We start from the raw sequence: 19,232 nt of genomic DNA, 5'->3' as shown, positions 1-19,232 counted from the left end.
TTGCTGTTACAAAACTACTGCTTTAATGTGATTCTAGTTTTGCTTTGTTATTTTGCATACATATAAAAGTCCTATTTGATTTCTCATGAAATGCTTAACAGGGATTATAGCTCCGTTATTAGAGTGCTTGCCTAACACACACAAAGCCCTGGGTTCCATGCCAGCACCACAAAAACTAGGTTTGGTATCATAAAATGAGCTTGGCATACAAGTACTCTTGCCATACAACAGTAATCTCAACACTCAGAACTCAGAAGTTCCAGGCAATCTTTTTATCCTCTCCTACACAATAAGTCTGAGGCCAGCCTGTGATAAGAAGGAAGATGCTGACGTGATGGTTCATGCCTTTATTCCCAGCACTTAGGAGGCAGAAACTGAGAGATCTTTGAGTCCAAAACTAGTTTGGTCTACATAGAGAATCCCAGGTCAGCCTAGGCTACATAGTAGTAAGACCCTGTCAAAATAAGCATACAAAAACAAAAAGCTAGGGAGGGGCAGGATAAAGAAAGGAGGAACTTGACAGATCTGGGTATGGTGAGGCATGCCTTTAATCCCAGCAGCTGGGAAGCTGAGGCAAGAAGATTAAGGTTTCAGGGGTTGCATTGGTTACATAGTGAGACACTGTCTCAAAAACAAAACAAAATTTTTAATTCACAACATCTATTTTAACAAGTATTTGGGAGAAATATATCAAGAACAGGAATTGTAAACTTAGAAATGGCTGTAACATAATAGTTATACATTTATTACTATTGAAAACAAAACTTGCTTGGGAAAATATGATAGGTCTTTCTCTTCTGTGCTGGGGTTAAACTCAGTTATGACCTTTGTATGCTACACAAATGTTCTATGGCTTCTGTAGTATTCCTAGCCCTTGGCTCTCGATATGTAGCTAAAGAGGGCCTGGAACTCAATCATCCTAACTCAGTCTCCCATCTGCTAGGATTACAGTCCTAGAATTATGACTATACTCAGGGGGTCTTTGTTATTTTGAAGGCCTAAAAATTATAGAAATGGGGGTCTCCACTTTTCACTGAAGTTTTTCTGATTACACAGTGAGTACTTAAAACACTTTATATTTATTCACTTCAGTAGGTCATTTTAAAACAAATCTGGCATGCCATATACCAAAAAGAACATCCCTTTAGGAAGCACAGCACTTATTCCTAGAATGCTGTCACTATTAAAAGCATCAGGATCCAATTTTTTCAACTGCTTAAGAATCTTAACATGGTTTTTTATAATTCTGTCAGAATTGACAAATCTTCACACATTAAATATTGTTTTGATTTGGGGATATTTCTGGTTATCATAAAGTGGTTTACCTAACTTAGAAATAGCACTTCTGAGTAAAAAGTATGACTATAAAACATGAAACAATTCTTCCTATGATACTATAATAACACTGTCATTAAAATATAACTATAACCCCCTCCTCCACAGAGGTGTGCTCTGTGAGCTACCACTCATGTATTCTACAATGTTGGGTAAAATAAATTTCAATAATTTTATAGCCATATTTTCAACTATTGTAGCTAATACAAAAAGTACTAAGGGTTTCTGAGTCAAATTACTAAATATCTGAAAATAATTATCGCACCTCTGGTGTTTAAATTTCACTAGTTGTTATTCAATGTCCTCTCTTATTCATATTGCACACAAAATGTACATTAGCTCTTTGGCACATACCTGACACCAGCCTACTTGAGTCTGTTGTTCACTCCTATTAAAACACACTTGCATGTGGTACATTTACACAATGGAGTACTACTCAGCTATTAAAAAGAATGAATTTATGAAATTCCTAGGCAAATGGTTGGACCTGGAGGGCATTATCCTGAGTGAGGTAACCCAATCACAAAAGAACTCAAATGATATGTACTCACTGATAAGTGGATATTAGCCCAGAAACTTAGAATACCCAAGATATAATTTACAATTTGCAAAACACATGAAACTCAAGAAGAACGAAGACCAATGTGTGGACACTTTGCCCCTTCTTAGAATTGGGAACAAAACACCCATGGAAGGAGTTACAGAGACAAAGTTTGGAGCTGAGACAAAGGATGGACCATCTAAAGACTGCCATACCCAGGGATCCATCCCATAATCAGCCTCCAAACGCTGACACCATTGCATACACTAGCAAGATTGTGCTGATATAGCTGTCTCTTGTGAGACTATGCCGGGGCCTAGCAAACACATAAGTGGATGCTCACAGTCAGCTATTGGATGGATCACAGAGCCCCCAATGGAGGAGCTAGAGAAAATACCCAAGGAGCTAAAGGGATCTGCAACCCTATAGGTGGAACAACATTATGAACTAACCAGTACCCCAGAGCTCTTGACTCTAGCTGCATATGTATCAAAAGATGGCCTAGTCGGCCATCACTGTAAAGAGAGGCCCATTGGACTTGCAAACTTTATATGCCCCAGAACAGGGGAACACCAGGGCCAAAAAGTGGGAATGGGTGGGTGGGGGGTGGGGGGAGGGTATGGGGGACTTTTGGGATAGCATTGGAAATGTAAATGAGGAAAATACCTAATTAAAAAAAGAAGAAAAAAAAGACACACTTGCACACATATATAAACATGCATATACACTCCTACTTTTCAATCACCTATATAAACAGTTTTGATCCAGATTGTTACCTATCAGCTCTGCCTCTAGGTCTATTGCTGTTGCTATTTCCCCAGCAATAGCTATGTTTGTTTGTTTATTTGTTTGTTTGTTTGTTTGTTTGTTTAAACAGCTCAATCCCACCTGACTACTTGAGCCCAGGTTGGCACAAAGGAAAGCTAAAATTCCTCTATCCTGCCTTTTATCCCCAAAGGAAAAATTAAAGCAGCATTTTTCTCGTCTTCACATCCAGAACATCCATATTCTCAAGCATGGTGGTGAACACCAGCAATCCTAGCACTCAGGAGCAAGGACAGGAGGAGTACGTATAAGGCCAAACTGGGCCAAAATCCCTATCTCAAAAGGGGAGAGGGAAAGGGGAAAGAGAGAAAAAGAAGTGGGGGTTGGGGGGAGTTGTTAACTGTTCTCAGAGTTATACACATGAACTAAAGTAATACCCATCATGGTTATCCCAAGCAGCCTCAAATTTATTCACTGCTGAATCCTCTTTTACAACATGTCTTAGTTTGTTCAGGATGCTATAACAAAATATTTGATGCTGAGTAATTCATGAAGAATAGAAATGCACTGATATCAATTCAGGAAAATAAAAAAATCCAGTATCAAGGCTCAGATCTGATGTCTGATGAGGGCCTGCTCTGTTACATAGATGGATGATTATGGTGATGATGATGAGGATGACAACGACGACGACGACTGTGTGTATGATAGGCAATGTGTGTAAGTGGTGGGTATGTAATGGGTGTGCCAAGGCACACGTGTGGAAGTCAGAGGATCACTTTCAGGAGTTAGTCTACTCCCTACACCAATTTAAACTCAGGCTTACAAAGCAAGCACTTTACCCACTGAGCCATCCTGCCAGCCCATCAAAGTCTTTAATGGGAAGAAGGAATAGATTCCCTTGGCAGAAATCCCATTCTAGAGAGCTCTGACCTTATCACCTATTACTTTGCAAAGTCTCCACACCTCCTATTACCATGAATGTGGGGGGCAGGTTTCAACATGGGAGCATGTGATTTTAGGGGATACAAACTTACTTAGCAGGCATGGCCTCATTTTTTTAAATATTACTCAGGATAGGATAGTAGTTACAGAACTAAGATACAGTCAAGGGAAAGGTCAGAGGTTATCTACCTAGCTTTGAAAACCAGACAATAACATAAAAAAGTAAAATGGTTCATTTCATTGACAGAAAAACAGAGGCCCAAGAGTAAAGGCTCACACATTTAGACATGGAAACAACATCAGGATCTGATTTCCTCTGAAGCTCAAAATACTAAAAGGGGCCCAGCACTCAAGAGGGTCAGGAAGTCTAAGTGGGATAGGAAGACTGCAAGTTCAAAGCCAGCCTAGACTACAAAGTAGAGAGAAAAGGAGCAACAAAAAAGGGGGTTGGGAAGGGAAAAAGAAAGGAGGAAAGAGAATGAGGGACAGCAACAGTGAAGCAGATTTTCAAAACGGCTTTAAATCTGCATTTTCTGAGTTTGTACATTCATTCATTCGTTCAGCTATTTATTTATTTTTGAGGCAGGGTCTCACGGGCCCTCCTGTCTCAGCCTCTCCAGTACTGACAGGTATACACATGCCCAGCTTCCTAGACTTATGTAATCTTACTTAGCTTCAAATATTTGATGTTTTTTCTTTAAAAAAAAGTGCATAAACAATAAAATTACTGAGAAAGAACACAGTAGATACAAAAGTCAACTCAATATCAGGAATTCAGATAACCTAATTTTAAAAAGGAGGCAGAAGAACCTAAATAAGCATTTTTTAAAGAACACAATGAAGAAATGCAAATCAAACCCACAATTTCACACCTGTTCAGAGTGACTACTAAGCCAGGTGTGGTGTCTCTTATCCTTAATAAATGAAGTAGGAGGCTAAGGCAAAAGTATCAAGAATTCATGGCCTGTCTGGACTTTATAGCCAGACGCTGTTCAAAAACATAAAAAAAAGTAATTTTTAAGAGTGACTCCCTGAACTGGGCATGGTGGCGCACGCCTTTAATCCCAGCACTTGGGAGGAGGAGACAGGCGGATTTCTGAGTTCGAGGCCAGCCTGGTCTACAAAGTGAGTTCCAGGACAGCCACGGCTACAGAGAAGTCCTGTCTCGAAAAACCAAAATAAAAAAAGAAAAGAAAAGAAAAAGAGTGACTTCCTGTATGTTAACCTATGTTATTTTTATATTTAATAAGCAAATTCCATATAAATAAGAGTAACAACTCTTACATACAGACAAGATAGCAAGACTGGACAAGAATATGAAGAAAAGAAAACCCTCTTACACTGCTGGTGGCCATGTGAATTGGTACAGTCATTATAAAAACCTGGATCAAGGTTCCTCCAAAACTTAAACATAGAATCAACATATGCTCCAGTGACCCAATTCTGGGTGCACACACACAGGGAATAAAATCAGTATGTCAGAGAGATCTCTGTACCTCTTACTCATTCTCTCTGACAACCAAAATACAGAACCAATCTAGGTGATTATCGATTGGTAATCGACTCACCAACAGATAAGTGAGTCACCTGCACAGAGTAGGGATGGGGACCAACCCCTTTAGTCCCAGCACTCAGGAGGCAGAGGCAGAGGCAGGCGCTGATCTCTGGGAACTTGAGAGCTCCAGGCCAGCGAAGATTACCCAGTGAGACAGTCAAAAAAAAAAAAAAAAAAAAAAAAAAAAAAGATAGGAAGGAAGGGAGGGAGAAAGAGGGAGAGAGGAAGAGACAGGAAGAAGAGAGAGAAAAAATAAAATGAGGCCCATATCTGTGGGTGATTAGTTCTAAGATAGCCCCTACCACTAATAACTAAAACCAGATGCCCAAAGGACTCATATAAAAGGACACAGTATTTGTGTATAACTTGTAATAGGATGCACAGAACCCTACTTTATACTTTGCTACTATATGCTTTAAATTATCTCTGGATTACTTACAATACTAAATACAATCTGTTGTAAATAGTTAACAAATTGTTTAGTGAAAAAGTCTACATGTTCCAACTATTTTCAAACATTTTTAACTCTCAGTTTGTTGGAAAGGGATGTTATTGTTTTGTTTGTGCAATATTAAGATATTGAACAAAACTCTCATAAATGCCAGACAAAAGTAGACAACCTGAGCTATAACCCAGTTCTCTATGTTAAACTCAGGCATGTGGAGGCCAAATGTATGAGCATGCATACATGTATACAACAGAACTTTAGTCAGACTTTAAAAGTTACAAATCATGGGTGCAGAAAGGTGCTTCGGCAATTAAAAGCACTTACTGCTCTTTCAGAGGACCAGAGTTTTATCTCCAACACCCACACTGAACAGCTCACAGCCTGTAACTCTAGCTCCAGGGAATCCAATGCCTTCTTCTGGCTTCTATAGACACTCTTACACACACACATAAATAAATAAAAATAAATTTAAAAAAAGCTTTAAAAAGGAAACCCCATTAGTAGTATACTAACAATTTTGAGTTAAAAGGCACTTTAAACACAGTAGGTACAACTACAAAAAAAAAAAAAAAAAATCTTAAAAGTAGGAGATGAAACTCCCAAGTGAAAAATGCCTTCCCTGTACTAAAAAAGCAACCCAACATACTTATCAGAGTTGGAAAGTTGAAAGCAAGAAAGAGAACTGTAAACAAAGTTGGTTAAAAAAATATCTTACTTACTAATCCGCCCCATACAACTCAACTCCTTTTTTTTTTTTTTTTGGTTTTTCGAGGCAGGGTTTCTCTGTGTAGTCCTGGCTGTCCTGGAACTCACTCTGTAGACCAGGCAGGCCTCGAACTCAGAAATCCGCCTGCCTCTGCCTCCCGAGTGCTGGGATATTAAAGGCATGTGCCACCACGCCCGGCTCAACTCCTTTTTCAAACCCTACAAACTGACCACTTAAGTGTTCCACTCTGTCATGATGTCTTCCTCTCCTTACAAGGAAAGTCAGTAAACAAGACTTGCATTGGATAAATGTATATGCGTTTCTTCTACGCATCCAGTTCATGTTCATTTCATTCTCAGGCCCACTGAAAGTATAACTAAACTTCTAAACTTCTGCCTCCTCTGCAATGTTGTTCGGATGAACACGGAGAACAGAGTACAAAGTGAACCAAGCAGAGTACTGAGAAGCAAACACTGCATGGTGATCTCATTTGTATGTGGAGATTTTAAAAAGGAAAACTCACAGAAGCAGAAAGCAGACAGTGATTACCCAGGCAGGACTCAGAGCCAAGGAGAAATGGAGAGATGCTGACTGAAGAGTGCAAAGTCCCCACTGTTTTATGTTTTATGCAGGACAAATACAGTCTAGAGATTTAATGCACACTTTGTGAATATAGTTAGTATCACTGTCATGCACACCTGAGATCTGCTGAGAGAAATCATAAATGTTCTTACAATATAAACAATATATATATATATATATTGTTTATATTGTAAGAACATTATGATATGTAAGAACATATATATGTATATATATATATATAAACAATATAAACAGGTCGTTATCTGACATGACTTGTCAAGTTTACTGTACTAGTCTTTTCATAAGTGTGTATGTGTGTGTCTGTGTGTGTGTGTGGTGTGTGTGTGTGTGTATGTACTTTAAATATACTTTTGTCAATTATATCTCAATAAAACTTGAAGAAATTTTTCCTTTTTTTAACTTTTTAAAATAAATAGCTGAGTGCAGTCATGCATCCCAATAGTACAAGCACCAAGCAAAGCACCGGGGAGGCAGGAGGCAAAGGTAAGAGGATCACAAGTTTATTTTCTGTGTAGCGAGACTACAGACCAAGACCCTAAATAACCAAGCAAGTTTTTTTCTATACTTTTTCTATAAGTCCATCTCCCTTTCCAGATCCCAAAATAGGTAGCTTGTTTTCTAGTCTTTCGTTTACAATGGAAGCAGACAATAACAGAAATTGTATAATCATATACTGAGTAAATCTGCACATGATTCTTGATAAGACCATTACTTATCATTTATCTGCATGGCTCTAGTCCTCTGCAGTGACAGATGTCACAGGAATTAGTCTTACCTGACACCTGGTCTGCTAACTCTGTTACAAAATGGACATTTTTGCTGATTCCATTTCCATTATATCTTTATGTCATTATAGTTAAGCACTAATAGCATCTTTTGAATTAAGAGGAACTACTCTTGACTGTATATCATCTGGCCATTTTTAGTAGACATACTTAGCATTGAGAACATGACTATTCCTAGAATACTTACAAATTAAAAGTAGCATGTATCCCTTTATATGCCCACACCTGACAATCTACATGCAGGGTCAATCTGTGCTAATACTTGGATACCGGAGGGCAAGATAGCTATAACTCTGTACGGGGAGGCAGTCGGGGTTATTGACTCCTGAAGCTTCTGAGAATCAATTCACCAAGGACAAGGAAGGGACTTTTCCACCTCAAGAATTTCAATAGCCACCTTAAGCCCTAGAATTTTGTTAAGCTTTCTGAAGGAATAGGAAAAATCAAAACTTATGTTAAAAAAGAAAGCAAAATATTTTCTACGTGTTAGCTGATTTTGAGTAAGTTTTCTCAAAATTACAATCTTTTGACACATGATTTGTGAGTGAATGAAATATTCAAGAAGACATCAAAACTATGACCACTTGCTACTTACACGGCCAGACAGACTGAACCAGTCTGATCCTATCTGATGAAGGCTCCAGTTATTTGACACTTTCCCCTTGTGAACTCCCATGAGTAAAGAACACTGTTGTTCATTTTAGACTGAGTTCTCTTCAGTGAATCTCCATATTCTGTATTGCTTTTTACAGTATGTTATTGCAAAGAGGTATGCAAAGATAAATAATTCATTTTCTTAAAAAGGCAGCTCCTTGTAATCAGGAGCTCTACACACAGACAGAAATAGCATAAGAGGCAAGAGAATGCGTTCCAGGAAATTAAGAGACATGCTTTAAAGTAAAGCAATAATGCAACTGGCAACCTCCCTAATGCCATACGACCTTCTCTTTGTGTTTGACTTTAAGCACAGCTACCACTAAGATACATACTCACCATCCCATAACCCTTTTCTTTCCTTTTTTTTTTGATGTTCTTTTTTGTTATTATTATTATTAGATATTTTCTTCATTTGCATTTCAAATGCTATCCTGAAAGTCCCCTATACCCTCCCCCCAACCCTGCTCCCCAACCCACCCAACTCCTGCTTCCTGGCCCTGGCATTCCCCTGTACTGGGGCATATAATCTTCGCAAGACCAAAGGCCTCTCCTTCCGATGATGGCCGATTAGGCCATCTTCTGCTACATATGCAGCTAGAAACACGAGCTCTGGAGGTACCAGTTAGTTCATATTGCATAACCCTTTTTAAATCAAGTCCAGTTATTTTCACCTAACAATGTTAAACTCTACAAAACTGGTATTCTAATCTTTTGTCTTTGCCTCAAAAACAAGCAAAAAAAAAAAAAGTTAGAACAAATCTATTCAACACACCAACTAAAGTTTTGCCTGGAAAAAAAAATCTATGAACCTAAGAGGAAAAAAAACACCATAAAGATAGAGCATGACTGTAATCCCAGCACTCAAAAGTCTGATGCTAAGGATCACAGCAAAATCAAGGCCAGCTGAGCAACACAGTAAGACACACAAAAGACAGTGGATTTGGTAGAGAAGCTATTAACCATATTTTCCATCTTTATCAATAATCTAAATGTATTATCAATTGCATTAAATGAATGATTGTCTTAAGTAGTAATGCATGACTATTAGGTTTTGACAAATAAAGTCTTCTTGGAGGAAAAAAAAAGTGTAATGTTCCATGTCTCTAATTCCAGAACATGGAAGGATGAGTTCAAGGCCAGCCTGAGCTACACCTAGTAGCTTCCAGCCAACCAGGGCTACAGAGTGAGACCCTGCCTCACAAAAGAACACTGACAAGCAACTTAATGAAATTAGCCTTTTATTACTATGCACTCTGTAGTATACATGAATAACTCTTAAACTGACACGCGTGGCCTAATTCCAGAGCAGGGCCCTATTGGCCCATATTCTATTTTTTAAAATGTACAGTATTATATTAATTCTATAGTATGTTGGGGATTTTTTTAAGGCTCTTTAAAAATCAGTTGTAAAAAAATATGTGTTTACCTTTAAACACTTTTGACTGTCACTATAATGAGCTACAAGTTAAAAACAATTCAAACAGTAACCCATTCTACTCTGTGGTAGAGAAATGTAAGTCAAAGAGTAAGAGGACCACAGGGAATCTGTACTGATCTTTACTCCCATCCTACTCATCTGAAAAGCACAAGATCAGCAGTAACACAGAGAACAGGGCTTTGGTTTCAAATGTTTACAATCTTAGTTTCCTTTTAAGGAAAAAACATACTGACTTTTTAAAAATCTTGTGTTTACAAAACAAAATAGTTCCAGGTTTATAAGTATGCTATAAAATGGGCACATCTATCATTTAGTTAAACCAATATACTTTTACTAAATGCAATTTATAAAGTAAACCAATAACAACCACTGAATGGAAAGGGATCTATTTTTTTAATTAGCACTGGTAAGGTTCTATTTACTTAAGAATGTGAATAGCAAAAGGCTCATCACTACCCTCAAAAAAATAAATATTTTAATAATTTTTAAATACACATCATTATCAATTTTTGTAGATTTAAAGAGTATGTGAGTGATCAGACACAAATCAAACCCATATACTTTAGAAATTAAACAAAATGTCACACATCATAAAAATAACTATTCTATATTCAAACAAATTCAACATATAATAGACTGCAAAATGACCTTGAGACTCTGCTGTCCAACTACCTACAGGGACATTTCTTTACTAAAATTATCTGGTTTTTAACAGAGAGAATTCACTACACAGTGAATATATCTACCTCTCCAGGACTCTGCTTGAAGCTTTTTATCTTTTGGCTTTTTGTTTTACCTTTTTGGGAGTGCAGATTTTATAAAGCAAGAATACTCAATACGAGCAGAGGGTCAGGAGCATAGTCCACTATCAATGCACTGCCCGAGAGGAGTGAGGAGATGCTACAGCACATTCAAGTTGTAGTACACATTTTCAGAATTGTAGATAAGAAACTCAAAACACTTAAACACCTGCTTTCATTATTCATGATCGATTTCTAAAACTAATTTCTAATATCCAATATACACACCCCACAAATAACTATGTACAGTTACTATGTCCACATCAATACCCCTAGTGTTTTAATTAAAAATGTATACTGGTCATAAAAATCTCAAAAAGTTCAAACAGCTATTAAGCTACACTTTGCTTTGGCACTAGCTCCCCCTCCAGACCAACCTAAAATAACTGCATTAAAAAAAAAAAAAAAAAAAAAAAAAAAAAACACACACACACACACATTTTGTGACACACTAGAAAATTTCAAAATTCATCACTTTTGAGGTCGCTGTTACTCCTTTGAAAAAAAATTATTTAGATGTTATTTTTTTAAAGACCACATTATAGAATCAGAATAACTGTCTTGGTCTCAGTTCTATATATATCAAATACAGCTGACTTACAGAGAAAACAACCTCAAATGACTTTTAGATTTTAAAAAATCCTTAAAATACAATCTGTAGTGTGTCATATTTAAGTTATTTTGAATCACTCTCCTAGTAGATCACAAGACACCCTTCATATTAACTCACTATCTGATCAAAGACATTTCTGCACGTTCCTGCAATCTATGCAAGTTTCATTCCAGCTGTTCAGCTCTTCAACTCAAACAGAATTCTCGATTTATAACAGCAAACTGAAAACCCAAACCTCCAAGCCACCCTCATATGCTTACAGCCTAGTCGTCTCTTGTTCCCTACATTTTCACTCGGCCTGCAATTTCAAATGCTATATATATGTGTTTTAAAATACTCTCGTATTTATAATTAAGACTTCTTATCAGAAGGACAGCCAATGTACAGGAGTGTACTATTGTCAGAGACTCCTATGTTGCCTTAAAGAAAAGAAGCATCTTACTTCTTTGCTTCAGTATATAATTTCTCCCCTAAAATACTTTATATATGATATACCCTTTAAAAGAAGTATGCATATTACACAGAACTTTAACCAAGAAAATAAATAAGCACTTAACCCCAAGAAGAACAAGACAACTAAAATAAAACCTACTTAAGAGTTTCTACGGAGCAAAGGCAAAGTTAAGCCAGTGACTTGTGATAAATTTAACTCTTAAATTGATAAAAAAAAAAAAAAAAAAACCTTCCATTGCATTTGTTCCCTGAAACCTTTAAGTTCGGAGTGATCTACGGGAGGTACGGGAGGATATGGTTTTCCTGGGCTCACCTCCTTGCGTTTTCTTTAAAGTAACGTGCAGAATTAGACACAAGGAAAAACACTACTTTCTTTGCTTTTCTCCAAGGCCTCCACATTTAAGGCAAAGCGCTAAAAGCTCACCAGGGTGCTAAACCCTAACCATGACAGTGCCATTTAACTTAAGAAATACGTCCCTGAGGATTGCAAAGCCTACATCCAGAGAACAGGTGCTGCTACTGACAAACCACCCCAACTCCAGCAGGACAGACCTCCGCTGAGCTGATATGACTCATTTAACCTTCCCAAATAAGTTGAGACACTCCACAGCCTCCAGCTTGTCATTCGCAGATCAAAGGGAGGGGATACCGAGGCACCCAGGCCATTAACTACCCTGCCTCAGCCACTCGCCAGAACGCATCTTTGTGCGGGTTCACTCCGATTTCCAGCCCCAGAAGCCCACACAGCAAAGCAAAGCAAAGGAACCCACCTTCCCACGGTCTGACCGTGGGGACCCGGCTGCGGGGGCAAGGAGCGGTAGATGCAGAGATTCGCTGAGGGACACCTCCCACCCCGCCCCCATCCCATAGGTCCTGGGATGCCCGACGCCGCGGCGCCCCTCACCCAAGGGGCCAAGGCAACGCCGGGGCGTCCCGGAGGCTCCCTCCCCACTTTTCCTGGGGCCGCTGGCTGAGCAGCGGCTGCAGCAGTTGCAGCAACAGGCCCGGGATCGTTGGGAGGACGAAGGAGCGCCCGCAGCCCAGGCTCCACAGAGCCCGCGCCCGCCCCGTCCTGGGAGTCCGCGGCGCGCGGGGCCCGGCTCCCTAACGCCCCCTTACCCGAGGCGGGAGCGAGGCGGTCGGCGCCGTCCCCCGTCGCCGCCGCCGCTGCCTCCAGCTGCAGCTGGCCGCGGCGGGAGAGTGGGAGGGGTGCTGGGGTGGAGGATGCTACTCCCGACTGAAGGGAGAGGAAGAAACGGAAACAGGAACCGCGGCCGCCGCTTAACGGAGCCTTCGGCGCCACTGACTGAGGGAAAGCGCAAGGCGGCGCGAGCCAGGCAGCGGCTGACAGCGCGAGACCGAGCGCGAGCCGGGTCCAGGACGCGCGACCCCGAGCAGCGCCGGCCCCATTCCGTGAGGAAAGGGAGGGACGGGTTGGCTGGGAGCCGGGGAGGGGGCGGCGGGGGCCTGGAGCCCAGAGAACCCGGCCACTCGGGTCGGCCCGAGACCACGCGCGCACGCGCCCGAGTGGCTCCGACCCGGAGCGCAGGCGGGGAAGCCGCCGGCCGGCGCGAGCGAGGGAGCGAGCGAGCGGGCGCGCGCGGAGAGGGGCGCGCGCCCCTCGGCGTCCCAGCCTGCTGGGGGAGGGCGCGCATGCGCCGGCCGCGGCCTCCTCCAGCGACCCTGGCATGTGCACAGGCTCCGCCCCGTCCCCTTCCTCTCTGTGCCGGTGGACAGCGGAGCTGCAGCATCCACGGGGCCACGGCGGGACCCGAGTTCCAGCCGGACAGCGGCCGCGCGCGGGCTCGGGCTTTGGTCTCTACAGGCGAAGGCCGCCTGAGGGTCGGAGGCTGAGGGGAACAGCGCTCCCCACGCCCTGGCCGGCCGGGCCCATCGCCCAGAGGCGCACCCCGCTGAGGCTCAATAGGGCTCTGTACTAGTTTCGGGGTACTCTCTGCTGCTCATCCGCTGAGGCACGAGCACACAGTGCCACCGCGGCTCCGGGCGGTCCGGCTACCCTGCGGGCTCTGTCTCCATCTGAAGAGAAAACCCCGCAGAGCCCGAGTTCGAAGCCGGGCTGTTCTCAGCCGCTGCTGCCTCAGCCCTTCGGAGGCGGAAGTTTATTGAGTACAGGAGAGGAGAGGCTTTTCCCTAGGATGCTTCCTACCCGCTCGCACTCGGGGATCCTGACGCCCGCGATGCTGAGCCGAGAGCCGAAGGGCTACCTCCGACAGACCGTCCCGGAGGGCGAGCTGGGCGGGAGGACCCAGCCGCTCCGCCGTGACACACAAAGTAGTCGCGGGCCGAAGGGGTGCCGCCGGGGCCAATCAGAGCGGGAAGACCAGTGAGTGGAGTGCGAACTGGCCAATCAGAGGGCCGGAAGATGAGCTTCCCTTGCCGAACTCTTCCCTGTAGCCTGGGGACCAGATCCCAAGCCTGAGGACTCAGCGGGGTGACTGAGTAGAAAAGCTGCCCTCAAGACAATTATTCCTCTCAGCACAGATAAATACTAGTAAATACTTTGGAAACGTATCTCTGAGTAAACAGGGCCACCCTTTTATAAGCTAGTAATCAAAAGACACAGAAAAGACATTAAAGAGGTCGTAGCCTGCCAAGAATGCAATCTACCTAATAACTCTCATAAATTCCCAATGTTTATTCTAGATCAGGAACTGTGTTTCTAAAATGAAAAGGATAGTGCTTTTTAAAAAGGAAAATGTCTGTGCCTCCAGGAGCTTCGCACCCTGAGAAGATTTTCCGGACCTGTGACTGGGTTAAAGTCTCTTCGAAATAAAGCACTCTGAGGTATCTTAGAGAAAACACAGTGGCTTATTGAAGGTCACACAAAACTCTGGTGAATTCAGAATTATGATCTAGCCAAAAAGCTTGGGTGTCATCATTCAACAAATCTGTAGTCATTTATTAAATGTGTAGATAACTTCCATGAGACTCTCAGTTCTCTGTTGCAAATAAGCAAAATTTAGGCTTATACTATACTTAGATGGATCAAGGGCTAAAATTTCAACAGTCAAAAACCTGAACTATGTTTCCTTTTGTGTGAGTATGTGCATGCTAAGGATGTTTTTTCTACTGGGCTACACCCACAACCTAGAACATTTTTAGGAGTCAGAGGTAGAATGTTTACTTTGAGGCTTCAACACAGCATCTAAAAAGTACTTTAACTAGTATGTGTGACTTGAATGTTTTCTAGGGAAAAAGAGGAACCATTTCTAGTTAATTAACACACTCTACCATTTGCAGTACTTGAAGATCTCTACATTCAAAGTTTTATGTGTGCCTCAAACTCTCTGCTCCTTTAATCTGGCTTTAATTATCCCCTAAGAAATATTAAAACTATAGAAATCAAAGTATCCCACCTACTTTCTATTTAAGAAAAACCCACTAGAAATATTTGTGAAGAACTTAGTACATCTTTATAGAACAGCATAGTATATAAGAAAGGGCCAACTGAGGACTCTGAAATACAGTGAGAAAGTAGTTCTTCAGCAATTCTGGTCTCTGCTCAGTGTCACAGTACACTGTTCTCAAAGCTCCTTCAGGCCATGCTCAGGATGTAGTTACCATCCCAGAATTAGAAGTATCAGCTAAGCAACTGATATGTGGGAACAAATCTTTTCACATTCAGTTCTAGACCAGTAATGAATTTCTGAAAAATTCAAACAGGAAGGAATACTAACTGGGCTCTTTGAAAACTACAGTCTTAAATCAATTGTTGCGACGCATACCTGATTCTAGCACTGAGGAGGGAAAGCTGAAGCCAAAGGATTGTTTTAAGTTATAGTCTAGCCTGGAGTATCTAGTGAGCTAGAAAGACCCTGTCTCAAATAATAATAGTGACTAATTGATTCAAAAATAAAAGTGGGAAGGAAGGCTCAGTTTTGGGAGTATTTGTCTACCATACTACAAGTCCTAGATTCAACCTCCAACACTACAAAGGAAAAATATATATATCACTACATGTCTTCTATTCTCTCCAAAGGGACTCTGTAACTCAAATCTTCCACAGGCCAGTTAAGTGTTAACCGGTTGTACACATCACTCACAGAGAGCACACCTTGTGAGGGCGTTTTTCTCTACAGTCTGCACCCTCCCACTCTGCGGCTGAAACTCCTCACACTCTCTCTTCTCGCTCCAGCTGCTCACTTGGGTCTCTAGTCCCTGGCTTCTGATTTGCATTAACACAAGATGGGATGTCACCTCATCCCCCACTGCTCCCCTCTGAAATGAAGTCATGAGCCTATCTTTACTTAGCCTCAAAATCACAGACAGGTTCAGCACAAGAAAAAAAAAATTAAAGTTTAAATTTAAAGAAAAAAAAAAAAAACCTTCACAACATTCTCCATCACCTGTTACACTAAGAACTAGAGGGCCCTAGCAACTCATTAGTTTCTTCTGTGGTTCAGCCGGGGTCAATTCTTAGTCATCAGTTAGAAATGTGGATGTGAGATGTGAAGGGGTCAACTCCTAGATAATGGGAAATATCCAAATGAAAGTGAGGTACATGAGTGGCTACTTTATTGAGAGATTAGCTAGATCAAAGTTAACGAACTTGAATGCTATCATATTTCCTAAGTGGTGAACATTCATGTAGAAACTAGTTTGAAATTTACTACCATTTTACTATGCCTATAATAAAAATAATACTGAAGGTGTAACATTGCTGAGAACAAGGCCCCATGCTAAACTCTTTTCTTCCACCATTTAATTCTCCAATCAAACCTTTGAGGTATCTCCTATGACTATAGTGGGGGAATCAGGAGACTCTGCAACATCTGCTTAAGAAGTAACTTAAAACTATTGCATCTCTACCAATGTATACCAACTAATGTAGTTCTAGAAACATTCTTGATAACTTTTACTTTTCTTTGTTTTACAGTAGTTATATGCCTTTTCACCTCTACGATATTCTATTTTTCAGGAAATCAGAAAAAGGATAATACAGTTGCTACTGTGGACAAGAAGATAGGACCTTGAATAATGATTTTTATTCATTGACCACCTCCTGTTTTCTCATCTGTAAAATAAAGAAATTATTCTAGATAAGTTATTAATTGCTAGTTCTAAAACTATGAACTTGATAACATGAACAGGGACTACAAAAAAAGAAATATGAGTTCAAGATGGCGGATGCAGAAGTAATTACATTCCCAAAGAAGCATAAGAAGAAAAAAGACCGGAAGCCATTACAAGAAGAAGATGTAGCCGAAATACAACATGCTGAAGAATTTCTTATCAAACCAGAATCCAAAGTGGCTCAATTAGACACTTCTCAGTGGCCCTTGTTACTAAAGAATTTTGATAAGCTAAATGTAAGGACAACACACTATACACCTATTCCTTGTGGCTCAAATCCTCTGAAGAGGGAGATTGGGGACTATATCAGGACAGGTTTCATTAATCTTGACAAGCCCTCTAACCCCTCTTCCCATGAGGTGGTAGCCTGGATCCGACGAATACTTCGGGTAGAGAAGACTGGCCACAGTGGCACACTAGATCCCAAAGTGACTGGTTGTTTAATTGTGTGCATTGAACGAGCCACTCGTTTGGTGAAATCACAACAAAGTGCAGGCAAAGAGTATGTTGGAATTGTCCGGCTGCACAATGCTATTGAAGGGGGTACTCAGCTTTCTAGGGCCCTAGAAACTCTGACAGGTGCCCTGTTTCAGCGACCCCCACTTATTGCTGCAGTAAAGAGGCAGCTTCGAGTGAGGACTATCTACGAGAGCAAAATGATAGAATATGATCCTGAAAGAAGATTAGGAATCTTTTGGGTAAGCTGTGAAGCTGGCACCTACATTCGGACACTATGCGTACACCTTGGCTTGTTACTGGGAGTTGGCGGTCAGATGCAGGAACTTCGGAGGGTGCGTTCTGGAGTCATGAGTGAAAAGGACCACATGGTGACAATGCATGATGTACTCGATGCTCAGTGGCTGTATGATAACCATAAGGATGAGAGTTACTTGCGGCGTGTTGTTTACCCTTTGGAAAAGCTGTTGACATCTCATAAACGTCTGGTTATGAAAGATAGTGCAGTGAATGCAATCTGCTATGGGGCCAAGATCATGCTTCCTGGTCTTCTTCGATATGAAGATGGCATTGAGGTCAACCAGGAGATTGTGGTCATTACTACTAAGGGGGAAGCTATCTGCATGGCAATTGCATTGATGACTACAGCAGTGATTTCTACTTGTGACCATGGTATAGTAGCCAAAATAAAGAGGGTGATTATGGAAAGAGACACTTATCCTCGCAAGTGGGGTTTAGGTCCAAAGGCAAGTCAGAAGAAGATGATGATCAAGCAGGGCCTTCTGGACAAGCATGGCAAACCCACAGACAATACCCCTGCCACATGGAAACAGGATTACATTGACTATAGTGATTCTGGCAAGAACACACTGGTTACCGAAGCAGTACAAGCCCCTCAGTTAGCTGCTGAAGCAGTAAACATAAAAAGGAAGCGGGATAGTGAGAGTGAAAGTGATGAGACCCCTCCAACAGCTCCCCTGCAGAAGGAAAAGAAGAAGAGTAAGAAGGATAAAAAGCCCAAAACTGTGCTGGAAAGTGGGGGCGAGACTGGAGAGGGGGACAGTGACACCACCAAAAAGAAAAAGAAGAAGAAGAAGAAAGTAAAAGTGGTAAAAGAGATGTCTGAATAGTTTAAGCCACTTCTGGAAGCGTTATGTCCAGCTGGGAAGAGAAATAAAAGCCTTATTGAAAAAACTTTGTTGAGGGAGTAGAACAGAGGTCCCAGAGTAGAAAGTTCTGGTACACTTTTAGCTGCCACTTGTGACCTCAGTGGTTAGCTGGTGTGGCCATCTCATCCCATCCTGTCCTGTCTTAAGGATATGAGAGAGAAAATCAGGCCTTTGCCACCAACCCCTCTGCTTGCTTGAGGAAGCCACACCTTTAGACATGGCATGGCCTAGTAACTATCTGCAGCTATTTACTAATGAGCATTTTCAACAATGCCATAGATAGTCCTCTCCTACTTTGCTTTTTAAAAAAGTTTGTAAAAATTAAATCTGCTAAATAATCTGTGAGAAAAAAAATGAAAAAAAAAAAACTGTATTCACCGGGGAACTCTTATCTCCAGTGTTCTATGAGGATTGCTCTATTCAGGTATTAACCTTGCCTGGTGGGGTCTATGGTGTTTAGGCTAGTACTCTGTATTTTTGTGTACAACAGGATTTCTCCAACTCTATATGGCTACTTGTGTTTCTTATGGAAGCCAAAGCATTCCTGTACCTTCCTATTTGTTTTCTTTTAAAGAATGGAATTATTCATTGCTGGGAGAATGTAATTTGTAGTTTTTTTTTTAAAGTATTCCTGTTAGATTTACTATGATAATCTTGGACTGGCAGCAAAAGTGAGAATATTTTTATTAAAAGTCTGGGGTTTATGTCCTATTTCGAAAAAAAAAAAGAAATATGAAAAATGGTCAGATTTAGTAAGTGGTTTAAGTCACTTTTGAGCCAAGTCCTCATTAAAAAGCTAGCGCTAACCATTCCCATCAGGAGAGTAAATGAAGTGATTGATTTGAAGGCTGATGAAACTAGGCCGACTT

General features: G+C 41.2%; 2 protein-coding genes across 8 annotated transcripts in view; one reads left to right on the top strand and one right to left on the bottom strand.

The window, feature by feature from the left end:
• Positions 1–13,917, bottom strand: part of Fut8 (fucosyltransferase 8) — a 240,380-nt gene extending 226,463 nt beyond the window's left edge. Inside the window, exon 1 of one of the 3 annotated variants that reach the window (XM_029484493.2) lies at positions 13,812–13,917. The gene's annotated coding sequence lies outside the window, so the exon portion shown is untranslated. Of the gene's footprint in view, positions 1–12,414; positions 12,432–13,811 lie in introns of those variants that run through there. The other 2 variants (XM_085830487.1, XM_029484494.2) reach the window with 2 other exon arrangements.
• On the top strand, positions 12,901–18,869 carry LOC110306549 (H/ACA ribonucleoprotein complex subunit DKC1). 5 transcript variants are annotated; one of them, XM_085830490.1, is made up of 3 exons: positions 12,901–13,057; positions 14,377–14,449; positions 16,584–18,869. In XM_085830490.1, exon 3 carries the CDS (start codon positions 16,786–16,788, stop codon positions 18,322–18,324), a length of 1,539 nt encoding a protein of 512 aa, XP_085686616.1. In that variant the 5' UTR covers positions 12,901–13,057; positions 14,377–14,449; positions 16,584–16,785; the 3' UTR covers positions 18,325–18,869. The 5 variants fall into 5 exon arrangements, with proteins under 5 accessions (XP_085686616.1, XP_085686615.1, XP_085686618.1 ...); XM_085830489.1 differs by having other exon boundaries at positions 12,955–13,057; positions 14,309–14,449; XM_085830491.1 differs by lacking the exon at positions 12,901–13,057 and adding an exon at positions 13,385–13,988.
• Positions 18,870–19,232: the final 363 nt, after the last annotated feature.

The sequence above is a fragment of the Mus caroli genome, unplaced genomic scaffold, assembly GCF_978045245.1.
Source record: "Mus caroli unplaced genomic scaffold, Mus_caroli_1 scaffold_14, whole genome shotgun sequence".
Classification (NCBI taxonomy): Eukaryota; Metazoa; Chordata; class Mammalia; order Rodentia; family Muridae; genus Mus; species Mus caroli.
Note: the sequence above shows the minus strand (reverse complement) of the source record. Positions and strands in the feature narration are given on the sequence as shown.